The sequence below is a fragment of the Nerophis lumbriciformis genome, linkage group LG12, assembly GCF_033978685.3.
Source record: "Nerophis lumbriciformis linkage group LG12, RoL_Nlum_v2.1, whole genome shotgun sequence".
NCBI classification, from domain to species: domain Eukaryota; kingdom Metazoa; phylum Chordata; class Actinopteri; order Syngnathiformes; family Syngnathidae; genus Nerophis; species Nerophis lumbriciformis.
Genome location: NC_084559.2, coordinates 19,715,711 through 19,730,382, shown reverse-complemented (window position 1 = coordinate 19,730,382; position 14,672 = coordinate 19,715,711). Strand labels below are relative to the sequence as shown.

The window sequence follows — 14,672 nt, the reverse complement described above, 5'->3', positions numbered from 1 at the left end:
TCGATTGAAACTTTTATTATTACAAACCCCGTTTCCATATGAGTTGGGAAATTGTGTTAGATGTAAATATAAACGGAATACAATGATTTGCAAATCATTTTCAACCCATATTCAGTTGAATATGCTACAAAGACAACATATTTGATGTTCAAACTGATAAACTTTTTTTTTTTTGCAAATAATCATTAACTTTAGAATTTGATGCCAGCAAAACGTGACAAAGAAGTTGGGAAAGGTGGCAATAAATACTGATAAAGTTGAGGAATGCTCATCAAACACTTATTTGGAACATCACACATGTGTGCAGGCTAATTGGGAACAGGTGGGTGCCATGATTGGGTATAAAAGTAAATTCCATGAAATGCTCAGTCATTCACAAACAAGTATGGGGCGAGGGTCACCACTTTGTCAACAAATGCGTGAGCGAATTGTTGAACAGTTTAAGAAAAACCTTTCTCAACCAGCTATTGCAAGGAATTTAGGGATTTCACCATCTACGGTCTGTAATATCATCAAAGGGTTCAGAGAATCTGGAGAAATCACTGCACGTAAGCAGCTAAGCCCGTGACCTTCGATCCCTCAGGCTGTACTGCATCAACAAGTGACATCAGTGTGTAAAGGATATCACCACATGGGCTCAGGAACACTTCAGAAACCCACTGTCAGTAACTACAGTTGGTCGCTACATCTGTAAGTGCAAGTTAAAACTCTCCTATGCAAGGCGAAAACCGTTTATCAACAACACCCAGAAACGCCGTCGGCTTCGCTGGGCCTGAGCTCATCTAAGATGGACTGATACAAAGTGGAAAAGTGTTCCGTGGTCTGATGAGTCCACATTTCAAAATGTTTTTGGAAACCGTGGACGTCCTGTCCTCCGAACCAAAGAGGAAAAGAACCATCCGGATTGTTATAGGTGCAAAGTTGAAAAGCCAGCATCTGTGATGGTATGGGGGTGTATTAGTGCCCAAGACATGGGTAACTTACACATCTGTGAAGGCGCCATTAATGCTGAAAGGTACATACAGGTTTTGGAGCAACATATGTTGCCATCCAAGCAATTCTAACCTGGACGCCCCTGCTTATTTCAGCAAGACAATGCCAAGCCACGTGTTACATCAACGTGGCTTCATAGTAAAAGAGTGCGGGTACTACACTGGCCTGCCTGTAGTCCAGACCTGTCTCCCATTGAAAATGTGTGGCGCATTATGAAGCCTAAAATACGACAGCGGAGACCCCCGGACTGTTGAACGACTGAAGCTGTACATCAAGCAAGAATGGGAAAGAATTCCACCTGAGAAGCTTAAAAAATGTGTCTCCTCAGTTCCCAAACGTTTACTGAGTGTTGTTAAAAGGAAAGGCCATGTAACACAGTGGTGAACATGCCCTTTCCCAACTACTTTGGCACGTGTTGCAGCCATGAAATTCTAAGTTAATTATTATTTGCAAAAAACAAAATAAAGTTTATGAGTTTGAACATCAAATATGTTGTCTCTGTAGAGCATTCAACTGAATATGGGTTGAAAAGGATTTGCAAATCATTGTATTCCGTTTATATTTACATCTAACACAATTTCCCAACTCATATGGAAACGGGGTTTGTAGATTGCACAGTACAGTACATATTCCGTACAATTGACCAATAAATGGTAACACCCGAATAAGTTTTTCAACTTGTTTAAGTCGGGGTCCACGTTAATCAGTTCATGGTAAAGAGAGCGACAAGTAAAGTTTGTGAAGCTGAAATGACTCTTCTTGATTGCATTTTTTCCACAATCCGAGTTTTGCAGCTAAATGTTTACGTTAGAATACCAGCAGTAAGCATTACCTCAAAACTTTATTGTTATGAGTATTCGTTGTGGTAGCGAAGTGCTGCACCACAAGATACATAGAGATTTACAGTATGGTGAATTCCGGACTATAAGCCACTGCTTTGTTCCTACGCTTTAAACCCTGCAGCTTACAAAACAGTGCGGCAAATTTATGGATTTTTCTTCACTAGTGACGATAGTGTTTTGTGTTCAACATTTAGTCTTCATTAAACACAAGCAGAGACACTGAAAAGGTGTGGAATTGCTTGTGCTATGGCGCCCTCTTTTGGCGCCATAGCACAGAAAGTCAGAAAGAAAATGAGGAGTCAAGCTCAATAGGAATAATTCCTTCCTTCCAGTTGAAAATATTTCAGTTCTTAGAATGCTGTTGTCTCATAAATAAAACACTGTGCTGTTCATACTATGTCGTGTTCTCATCTTGCTGTCTACCATCTTTTCACTCTTCCCCAGAGACTGTGTGGAATTTATTTTATGACTTACACTTTTTGTATATTGACACTCTTGTTCTACAGTGCTGTACAATCCATAATGTGTTCACTTCATCCATGCAGCATGAATAGTTGATGCTTCTTTGAATTCAACAGAACTTCACTCTAAAAGTGTTGAAGGAGAAGAACAAATCCAATCAGGTTCTATATGTACTTGCTTTATTATGAATCATTAATCTAATTTTTTTGTTTGTTTTAAGAAAAAAAAATCACGATTTTACTCACCAGAACGGCGACAATATTATAAATAATTGTTTTCATAAAAACATCTCTGTGGAGGTCTTGCTCCTCCGGGTTCTCTGGACCGCCAATGCGGACATGACAGCTTTGTGAACAATAATTTATTTTTCAATACGTTGTGCTTTTCAGCCATGTGAAAGTATCTCGCTCATTCTCCACCATCAACCACCACCTCTCCTTCCCGACTGCTGCCTTTAACAGAGCGACAGGTGATCAGACAAACACTCACAGCTGTGTCATCTACGCACCTGTCACTAATCTCGAAGCCGATCCTGACACACCCCGCTTCGCTGCAGGTCCGCAGGCCACGCCCCCCCACAATCTCCGTTGCGACGGGCGCATTATCGTCTGTGATTGACAGCTATGACCAACCAATCAATGCATTGTGAAAACAAATTGGGTGGTCCCAAGTTGGGTGGGCTTCAGTCCTGGTAAGCCCAGAGGCGTAGCTCCTTTTTTTTTCCTAAAATCAAACTAGTTGAAGCTTCACCAAGGGCCGAGGCAGGCTTCAGTGGCCCCGTGTCTGACAGCGGGCTCCTGTCCAGGTGGGGCGCGTCCCGACGGGCTCTATGTCCCCCCCATCCTTTTAACACACCTGCTGTGGGCGGAGGTGACTTGGATACTCAACATACGGACACGATAGTCGACAGAGAATCCAATAGTCAACTATTCTAAAAGACCCCAAATTTAACATGTCAAAAATACACATTTATAAGGCTTTTCTGCGAGTGCTGATATTCAAACTTCTTCACTTCTTGTGTGTTGCACTGCTGGTAATTTTTTTAACATGTGGGCATACATATTTTCAATATAACTAAAACCATACTTGCCAACCTTGAGACCTCCGATTTCGGGAGGTGAGGGGGTGGGAGTGGGGGCGTGGTTGGGGGCGTGGTTAAGAGGGGAGGAGTATATTGACAGCTAGAATTCACCAAGTATTTCATACATATATATATATATATATATATATATATATATATATATATATATATATACATCCTGAAAATATGCAAACAAATCTGTGTTTAGATAACTGATACTTCAAACTTGCATAAATATAACATGAATATAAGATAACTTGGCTTCTGAGAGCTTCAAATTGTAATGAATATAATGGTAAAGTTGTTGATAAACAAGCAATTATTTTAATAATTAAATATGGTCATTTTAAATGAATTATTATGATAATTTAAAATTAATTATTTCAAATATGTTTATTTTAATGTACCGGTATAATTCTATTGCTGGATGTAATAAGGTGTCAGAAAAAATACAAATAAAAATACAATTAATTTTGATGTTTTTAGCAAAATATAGTAAAAATGTATTTCGTTTTTTTTTTTTTTTTTAATTAATAAATATATTTATTTTTAGGTAAAATAAACATAATAATACAATTTATCTCTAGTCTGGATGATTTAGTTCTTGTCACCCTGTTGTCCTCCCGTCTGAAAAAAAGGCTGTCCTCACTCATGAGCTGGAGGGGGCGTGGCCTCCAGCTCCGGCTGAAAATCGGGAGATTTTCGGGAGAATATTTGTCCCGGGAGGTTTTCGGGTGAGGCGCTGAATTTCGGGAGTCTCCTGGAAAATTCGGGAGGGTTCGCAAGTATGACTAAAACTATTTAAAAATTCCATACTAAATGAAATGTGGACAAGGCTCATTAAATAAGGAAAATATTTAAAACTGTGGTCCAGTGTTGTAACGATACCAATATTTTAGTACCGGTACTGGTACTAAAATTATTTCGATACTCTTCGGTACTTTTCTAAATTAAAAGGGACCACAAAAAAATTGCATTATTGGCTTTATTTTGACAAAAACTCTTAGGGTACATTAAACATATGTTTCTTATTGCAGTTAAGTCCTTAAATAAAATAGTGAACATACAACACAACTTGTCTTTTAGTAGAAAGTAACCAAACAAAGGCTCCTAATTAGTCTGCTGACGTATGCAGTAACATATTGTGTCATTTATCATTCTATTATTTTGTCACTGTTATTAAGGACAAGTGGTAGAAAATTAGTTATTAATCTACTTGTTCATTTACTGTTAAAGGCCTACTGAAATGCGATTTTCTTATTCAAACGGGGATAGCAGGTCCATTCTATGTGTCATACTTGATCATTTCGCGATATTGCCATATTTTTGCTGAAAGGATTTAGTAGAGAACACCGACGATAAAGTTCGCAACTTTTGGTCGCTGATAAAAAAGCCTTGCCTGTACCAAAAGTAGCAGACGAGTAGCGTGACGTCACAGGTTGTGGAGCTCCTCACATCTGCACATTGTTTACAATCATGGCCACCAGCAGCGAGAGCGATTCGGACCGAGAAAGCGACGATTTCCCCATTAATTTGAGCGAGGATGAAATATTTGTGGATGAGGAAAGTGAGAGTGAAGGACTAGAGGGCAGTGGGAGCGATTCAGATAGGGAAGATGCTGTGAGAGGCGGGTGGGACCTGATATTCAGCTGGGAATGACTAAAACAGTAAATAAACACAAGACATATACTCTATTAGCCACAACACAACCAGGCTTATATTTACTAAATTAAATTTAAAAAATTAATCCCGCATAACAAACACCTCCCCCCTCCCGTCCATATAACCCGCCAATACAACTCAAACACCTGCACAACACACTCAATCCCACAGCCCAAATTACCGTCCACCTCCCCAAAGTTCATACAGCACATATATTCCCCCAAAGTCCCCAAAGTTACGTAGGTAACATAGCGGCACGCACGTACGGGCATCTCTCTCTTTTCCTCCTCCTCCCCGTTGTTGTTGTTGAGAGAGATCTCTCTCTTTTCCTCCTCCTCCGTTGTTGTTGTTGAGAGAGAATCTCTCACTCTTTTCCTCCTCCTCCTCCGTTGTTGTTGTTGAGAGAGAGATCTCTCTCTTTTCCTCCTCCTCCGTTGTTGTTGTTGAGAGAGAAACAGTCAAGGGGTGCATTCTACGGCGGGGGGTGCGTTATCCGGCACAACACCTGCCGCAATACACCGCTTCCCACCTACAGCTTTCTTCTTTGCTGTCTCCATTGTTCATTGAACAAATTGCAAAAGATTCACCAACACAGATGTCCAGAATACTGTGGAATTTTGCGATGAAAACAGACGACTTAATAGCTGGCCACCATGCTGTCCCAAAATGTCCTCTACAATCCGTGACGTCACGCGCAGGCGTCATCATACCGAGACGTTTTCAGCAGGATATTTCGCGCGAAATTTAAAATTGCACTTCAGTAAGCTAACCCGCGTATTGGCATGTGTTGCAATGTTAAGATTTCATCATTGATATATAAACTATCAGACTGCGTGGTCGGTAGTAGTGGGTTTCAGTAGGCCTTTAATATCTGCTTACTTTCTCTTTTAACATGTTCTGTCTACACTTCTGTTAAAATTTAATAATCACTTATTCTTCTGTTGTTTGATACTTTACATCATACTTGCCAACTTTGAGACCTCCGATTTCGGGAGGTGGGGGGTGGGGGCGTGGTCGGGAGTGGGGCGGGACGTGGTTGTGGGCGTGGTTAAGAGGGGAGGAGTTTATTGACAGCTAGAATTCACCAAGTCAAGTATTTCATACATATATATATATATATATATATATATATATATATATATATATAGACATCTACATCCTGAAAATATGCAAACAAAACTGTGTTTAGATGATTGATACTTCAAACTTGCATAAATAAATATTAAGGAATATAACATAACTTGGCTTCTGAGAGTTTCAAAATGTAATGAATAAAATGCTAAAGTTGTTGATAAACAAGCAATTATTTTAATAATTAAATATGGTCATTTTAAATGAATTATTATGATAATTTAAAACCAATTATTTCAAATATGTTTAATTTAATGTATAATTCTATGGCTGGATGTAATAAGGAGTCACGAAATACAAATAAAAATACAATTAATTTGGATGTTTTTAGCAAAATATAGTAAAAATGTATTTAGTTTTTTTTTTTTTTAATTAATAAATATATTTATTTTTAGGTAAAATAAACATAATAATACAATTTATCTCAAGTCTGGATGATTTAGTTCTTGTCACCCTGTTGTCCTCCCGTCATGAAAAAAGGCTGTCCTCACTCAGGTCCGCATGGAGCTGGAGGGGGCGTGGCTTCCAGCTCCAGCTGAAAATCGGGAGATTTTCGGGAGAATATTTGTCCCGGGAGGTTTTCGGGAGAGGCGCTGAATTTCGGGAGTCTCCCGGAAAATTCGGGAGGGTTGACAAGTATGTTTTACATTAGTTTTGAATGATAGCACAAATTTGGGTATCAATCCAATACCAAGTCGTTACAGGATCACACACATCGGTCATATTCAAAGTCCTCATGTGTCCAGGGACATATTTCCTGAGTTTATAAACATAATATACATTTTTAAAAATTGAAAGATGTGATGCCAAAAAATATTGACGTAATCATAGTAGTATCGACTAGATACGTGCTTGTACTTGGTATCACTACAGTGGATGTTAGGTGTAGATCCACCCATGGCGTTTGTTTACATTTTGATGCCGGTGAGCTACGGTGTGTAGTGAAGCATGTTTAGCTATTCCTCGTCCTGCAGGGATGATACTTGTAAGAAACTTACTTTATTTGTCGCCATGGAGGTGAGGATTAGTGATTTCGACGTTAGCCGCTAGCTAGTTAGCCGTGTCTTAAAGGGGAACATTATCACAATTTCAGAAGGGTTAAAACCATTAAAATCAGTTCCCAGTGGCTTATTTTATTTTTCTACGTTTTTTTCAAAATTTTACCCATCACGCAATATCCCTAAAATAAGCTTCAAAGTGCCTGATTTTAACCATCGTTATATACACCCGTCCATTTTCCTGTGACGTCACATAGTGATGCCAATAAAAACAAACATGGCGGATAGAACAGCAAGCTATAGCGACATTAGCTCGGATTCAGACTTGTATTTCAGCAGCTTAAGCGATTCAACAGATTACGCATGTATTGAAACTGATTGATTGTAGTGTGGAGGCAGGTAGCGAAAACGAAATTGAAGAAGAAACTGAAGCTATTGAGCCATATCGGTTTGAACCGTATGCAAGCGAAACCGACGAAAACGACACGACAGCCAGCGACACGGGAGAAAGCGAGGACGAATTCGGCGATCGCCTTCTAACCAACGATTGGTATGTGTTTGTTTGGCATTAAAGGAAACTAACAACTATGAACTAGGTTTACAGCATATGAAATACATTTGGCAACAACATGCACTTTGAGAGTGCAGACAGCCCAGTTTTCATCAATTAATATATTATGTAGACATACCCTCATCCGCTCGCAGATTTCTTTGACTTTATCGTTGGAAATGCATCTGCTTTGAGTGTCGCAGGATATCCACACATTCTTGCCATCTCTGTCGTAGCATAGCTTTCGTCGGTAAAGTGTGCGGAACAAACGTCCAATTTCTTGCCACTTTCGCATCTTTGGGCCACTGGTGCAACTTGAATTCGTCCCTGTTTGTGTTGTCACACCCTCCGACAACACACCGACGAGGCATGATGTCTCCAAGGTACGGAAAACAGTCGAAAAAACGGAAAATAACAGAGCTGATTTGACTCGGTGTTTGAGAAAATGGCGGATTGCTTCCCGATGTGACGTCACAACGTCATCGCTCCGAGAGCGAATAATAGAAAGGCGTTTAATTCGCCAAAATTCACCCATTCAGAGTTCGGAAATCGGTTAAAAAAATATATGGACTTTTTTCTGCAACATCAAGGTATATATTGACGCTTACATAGGTCTGGTGATAATGTTCCCCTTTAAAGCACCTCTTCCTGAGGGCGTTTCAGTGTTATAACTTCACCTTTATCTTTAGTTTTTAAGGCAAAATGCGTCCGTTCTCACTTTTCTGTCTACACACTGTGTCTGCTTGTAAGTACTCTGTGACTGTGTGCCGCCGAACATGCTCGTCTGCTCGTAAAACCAGCAATGTCATGACGTGACGACGACGCGGGCGCGGGAGGCGATATAGTACCGAAAATGATTCATGAGTATCGCGGTACTATACTAATACCGGTATAATGACAACCCTAGTGTGGTCACTATTGCTTAGAATTTTCCTATACTATCATTGAAGGTTAAAATGTTGTGTGTTCCAGGAGGTGATGTTGGTGGAGGATGAGTCCACTTCCTGTTACTGTCTGATGGACTCAACCAGCTGCCACTTGCTGCTGGACCAGCCTGGTTCATACGCCCTGGTGGGTGAGCCCCTGACACCGGCTGCCATCAAGAGGCTGAAGCTGGCCGTGTTTGGCAACGTGGAAACCACTTCCATGGACTACAGCCTGCGGGTGTACTGTGTGGATGATACACCACTTGCTTTCCAGGTGGGGAGCAAGATACTTTCTTTCATAAAAGTCTTTATTTCACACAGAGGTTCTGACATTTCTCCTATAACCTTTTTTATCGTTACCATATCTATTCCATGACAGTCGGTTGAGGTCTTGGATTTACAATTTTTTACAATGTTGATTATTTCTAAGTGAGTAGTATTTCATATAGTGAGGTGAATAAGATTTTTGATAAGTTCAGAATGTTTATCATGGTTCTTCTTCTTTGTACTTTGCATACTTGCCAACCCTCCCGGATTTTCCGGGAGACTCCCGAAATTCAGAGCCTCTCCCGAAAACCTCCCGGGACAAATTTTCTCCCGAAAATCTCCCGAAATTCAGGCGGACTCAGGTCCGCATGGACCTTAGTCCGCTAACCCACAATATAAACAGCGTACCTGCCCAATCACGTTATAACTGTAGAATGATGGAGGGCGAGTTCTTGGTTTCTTATGTGGGTTTGTTGTTGGGCAGTTTCATTAACGTCCTCCCAGCGCGGCAACAACACACAACAACAGCAGTCACGTTTTTATCTACCGTAAAGCAGTTCATCTGCCGTAAACAGCAATGTTGTGACACTCTTAAACAGGACAATACTGCCATCTACTGCATTTGATGAAAGCACTTTTGTGCGTGCCACACAGCAATGCATCATCAGAGAGGGTGTTCAGCATGGTTTGAAAAATAGTGACAGAGAATAGAACAAGGATGGACAATTCAACCCTTAACTCAACAATGAGTAGATGAGTGTGATGTGTGTGTATATGTGTAAATAAATGAACACTGAAATTCAAGTATTTATTTTATTCATATATATATATATATATATATATATATATATATATATATATATATATATATATATATATATATATATATATATATATATATATATATATATATATATAATAAAATAAATATATATAGCTAGAATTCACTGAAAGTCAAGTATTTCTTATATATATATATATATATATATATATAATAAAATAAATATACATTTATAACTAGAATTCACTGAAAGTCAAGTATTTCTTATATATATACTTTATATATATATATCCATCCATCCATCCATCTTCTTCCGCTTATCCGAGGTCGGGTCGCGGGGGCAGCAGCCTAAGCAGGGAAGCCCAGACTTCCCTCTCCCCAGCCACTTCGTCCAGCTCCTCCCGGGGGATCCCGAGGCGTTCCCAGGCCAGCCGGGAGACATAGTCTTCCCAACGTGTCCTGGGTCTTCCTCGTGGCCTCCTACCGGTCGGACGTGCCCTAAACACCTCCCTAGGGAGGCGCTCGGGTGGCATCCTGACCAGATGCCCGAACCACCTCATCTGGCTCCTCTCGATGTGGAGGAGCAGCGGCTTTATTTTGAGCTCCCCCCGGATGACAGAGCTTCTCACCCTATCTCTAAGGGAGAGCCCCGCCACCCGGCGGAGGAAACTCATTTCGGCCGCTTGTCCCCGTGATCTTGTCCTTTCGGTCATCACCCAAAGCTCATGACCATAGGTGAGGATGGGAACGTAGATCGACCGGTAAATTGAGAGCTTTGCCTTCCGGCTCAGCTCCTTCTTCACCACAACGGATCGATACAGCGTCCGCGTTACTGAAGACGCCGCACCGATCTGCCTGTCGATCTCACGATCCTCTCTTCCCTCACTCGTGAACAAGACTCTTGAACTCCTCCACTTGGGGCAAGATCTCCTCCCCAACCCGGAGATGTGTATATATATATATATATATATATATATATATATATATGAAATACTTGTCTTATTATTTTGTCAAGTATTTCTTATATATATATATATATATACACCCGCCCCCAACTCCCGAAATCGGAGGTCTCAAGGTTGGCAACTATGACTTTGCAAAGACTTTGAGTTTGAACAGTTTCTTAAATTGGATCATATTAGTACATGGTTTGATTTCTTTACTCAATCCATTCCACAATTTAATTCCACAGACTGATATCCAAATGCATTTAAATATTGAAGATTGGAAATAAACCCTTGAGTGGGATTAGAGTCACATGTTTAATTTTCTTGAAATGGCGGTAAAATTGAGATAAATCATCATGCGTTTGCCACATCACTTTTTGCATTAATGACAAAAGTTTGACAACATGTAAAACAAGAATGAAGTGACCCAATGTGGTTGTAATTTTAAGGTATTTTATTCAAATTTCCACTTGCTTTCCTTTTCTATTTTTCCTGATTCTTTTGACCCCATATCTATGATGACTTCTTCCTCCAGGGAGTTGTGAGAGCAGAGAAGAGCAGAGGGGGTCAGCTCCTCCAAGAGCCAAAGATCTTGCCTTTCCTAGCAAACACCTTCAGTCTCCAGGTATCCATCCAGGATGTTCCTCAGTTCCTGTGGAGCATTAAACCCTTTACCACGTTTCAGGTAATGATGGATGGAACTAAAACACATGTGCTGCCAATTCATTGCTAATTAGTGTACAAAATAAGTTGTCACGTTGTGTAAATGGTAAATAAAAAGAGAATACAATGATTTGCAAATCCTTTTCAACTTATATTCAATTGAATAGACTGCAACAACAAGATATTTAATGTTTTTTTGAAAATATTCAAGAACTTGGAATTTAATGGCAGCAAAAAAGTTGTCACAGGGGCATTTTTAATACTGTGTTACATGCCCTTTCCTTTTAACAACATTCAGTAAATGCTTCGGAACTAAGGAGACACATTTTTGAAGTGGAATTATTTCCCATTCTTGCTTGATGTACAGCTTAAGTTGTTCAACGGTCTCCCTTCTGCTATTTTAGGCTTCATATTGATTTTCAATGGGAGACAGGTTTCCACTACAGGCAGGCCAGTCTAGTACCCGCACTCTTTTACTATGAAGCCATGCTGTTGTAACAGGTGGCTTGGCGTTGTTTTGCTGAAATAAGCAGGGGCGTCCATGGTAACGTTGCTTGGATGGCAACATATGTTGTTCCAAAACCTGTGTGTACCTTTCAGCATTAATGGCGCCTTCACAGATGTGTAAGTTACCCATGTCTTGAGCACTAATACACCCCCATACCATCCCAGATGCTGGCTTTTCAACTTTGCACCTATAACAGTCCAGATGGTTTTTTTCCTCTTTGGTCCGGAGGACACGATGTCCACTGTTTCCAAAAACAATTTGAAATGTGGACTCGTCAGACCACAGAACACTTTTCCACTTTGCATGAGTCCATCTTAGATGAGCTCGGGCCCAGCGAAGCCGGCGTGTTCCGTGGTCTGATGAGTCCACATTTCAAATTGTTATTGGAAACTGTGGTCGTGTCTTCCGGACCAAAGAGGAAAAGAACCATCCGGATTGTTATAGGCGCAAAGTTGAAAAGCCAGCATCTGTGATGGTATGGGGGTGTATTAGTGCCCAAGACATGGGTAACTTACACATCTGTGAAGGCACCATTAATGCTGAAAGGTACATACAGGTTTTGGAGCAACATATTTTGCCATCCAAGCAACGTTACCATGGACGCCCCTGCTTATTTCAGCAAGACAATGCCAAGCCACGTGTTACAACAGCGTGGCTTCATAGTAAAAGAGTGCGGGTACTAGGCTGGCCTGCCTGTAGTCCAGACCTGTCTCCCATTGAAAATGTGTGGCGCAATATGACGCTTAAGGGAAGCAGAAGGGAGACTGTTGAACAACTTAAGCTGTACATCAAGCAAGAATGGGAAAGAATTCCACTTCAAAAATGTGTCTCCTCAGTTCCCAAACGTTTACTGAGTGTTGTTAAAAGGAAAGGCCATGTAACACAGTGTTACACATTTTTTCTCCAGTATAATTTACCCGCATTTCTTTTTTCAGGATCAGAAAGACAAAATGATCTAATAAATTAAACACACTGCAACTGTCATCCATTATTTCTTTCATACGGTACATGTTTTTTTTTTTGTACCAGAAAGCTTGTGCAGAACTTCTGAGCTGTACCCAGGCTTAACAATACAGTGAATGCAGGGTGAAAGCTCTGTGCTTCAAAGCCATCCACCTTCTCCACAGCCTTATTTATGAGAGCCTTGGGAGAGCAGCAATGCCTCACTTTGGTGTAGAATAATAGCGCAGCACTGTGGCATACTTCAAGTCAGCTTTTAGTGCCAAAGCAGAATCTAAGCTTTTCCTCTTCACAACCCCTTACCTCTCTCTGAATATATTTTTCTGCTCCCGTGTGCAGGCAAAGCCTGAGGGTTACACAGGTCAACACTTTCAATCTATAATCACATATTAAAGGGGAACATTATCACAATTTCAGAAGGGTTAAAACCATTAAAAATCAGTTACCAGTGGCTTATTTTATTTTTCGAAGTTTTTTTCAAAATTTTACTCATCACGCAATATCCCTAAAAAAAGCTTCAAAGTGCCTGATTTTAACCATCGTTATATACACCCGTCCATTTTCCTGTGACGTCACACAGTGATGCCAATACAAACAAACATGGCGGATAGAACAGCAAGCTATAGCGACATTAGCTCGGATTCAGACTCGGATTTCAGCGGCTTAAGCGATTCAACAGATTACGCATGTATTGAAACGGATGGTTGTAGTGTGGAGGCAGGTAGCGGAAACGAAATTGAAGAAGAAACTGAAGCTATTGAGCCATATCGGTTTGAACCGTATGCAAGCGAAACCGACGAAAACGACACGACAGCCAGCGACACGGGAGAAAGCGAGGACGAATTCGGCGATCGCCTTCTAACCAACGATTGGTATGTGTTTGTTTGGCATTGAAGGAAACTAACAACTATGAACTAGGTTTACAGCATATGAAATACATTTGGCAACAACATGCACTTTGAGAGTGCAGACAGCCCAGTTTTCATCAATTAATATATTCTGTAGACATACCCTCATCCGCTCTCTTTTCCTGAAAGCTGATCTGTTCAGTCCATTTGGAAATGCATCTACTTTGAGTGTCGCAGGATATCCACACATTCTTGCCATCTCTGTCGTAGCATAGCTTTCGTCGGTAAAGTGTGCGGCACAAGCGTCCAATTTCTTGCCACTTTCGCATCTTTGGGCCACTGGTGCAACTTGAATCCGTCCCTGTTCGTGTTGTTACACCCTCCGACAACACACCGACGAGGCATGATGTCTCCAAGGTACGGAAAACAGTCGAAAAAACGGAAAATAACAGAGCTGATTTGACTCGGTGTTTGAGAAAATGGCGGATTGCTTCCCGTTGTGACGTCATCGCTCCGAGAGCGAATAATAGAAATGCGTTTAATTCGCCAAAATTCACCCATTTAGAGTTCGAAAATCGGTTAAAAAAATATATGGTCTTTTTTCTGCAACATCAAGGTATATATTGACGCTTACATAGGTCTGGTGATAATGTTCCCCTTTAATATGCAGATTTGGCAGCCATGTCCAGTTGAGCATTCTTACAGACTTGCTACTTTTCCAGACATTAACTGTAGATAAAGTCAATCTTTTAGCCATCCTTAAAATGGAACTGTATTATGTATAACAGTGTTTTCAACCACTGTTGCCTCGGCACACTAGTGTGCCGTGAGATACAGTCTGGTGTGCCGTGGGAGATTATCTAATTTCGCCTATTTGGGTTAAAAATATTTTTTGCAAAGCAGTAATTATAGTCTGCAAATGATGTGTTGTTGTTGTTGAGTGTCGGTGCTGTCTAGAGCTCGGCAGAGTAACCGTGTAATACTCTTCCATATCAGTAGGTGGCAGCCGGTAGCTAATTGCTTTGTAGATGTCGGAAACAGCGGGAGGCAGCG

General features: G+C 40.7%; 1 protein-coding gene across 1 annotated transcript in view; it reads left to right on the top strand.

Moving 5' to 3' along the window:
- Positions 1–14,672, top strand: part of LOC133623085 (netrin receptor UNC5D-like) — a 163,440-nt gene that overhangs the window by 131,122 nt on the left and 17,646 nt on the right. Inside the window, exons 14-15 of the mRNA XM_061986044.1 lie at positions 8,692–8,919; positions 11,176–11,325. Coding sequence (XP_061842028.1) covers positions 8,692–8,919; positions 11,176–11,325 — 378 coding nt within the window. The remainder of the gene's footprint in view (positions 1–8,691; positions 8,920–11,175; positions 11,326–14,672) is intronic.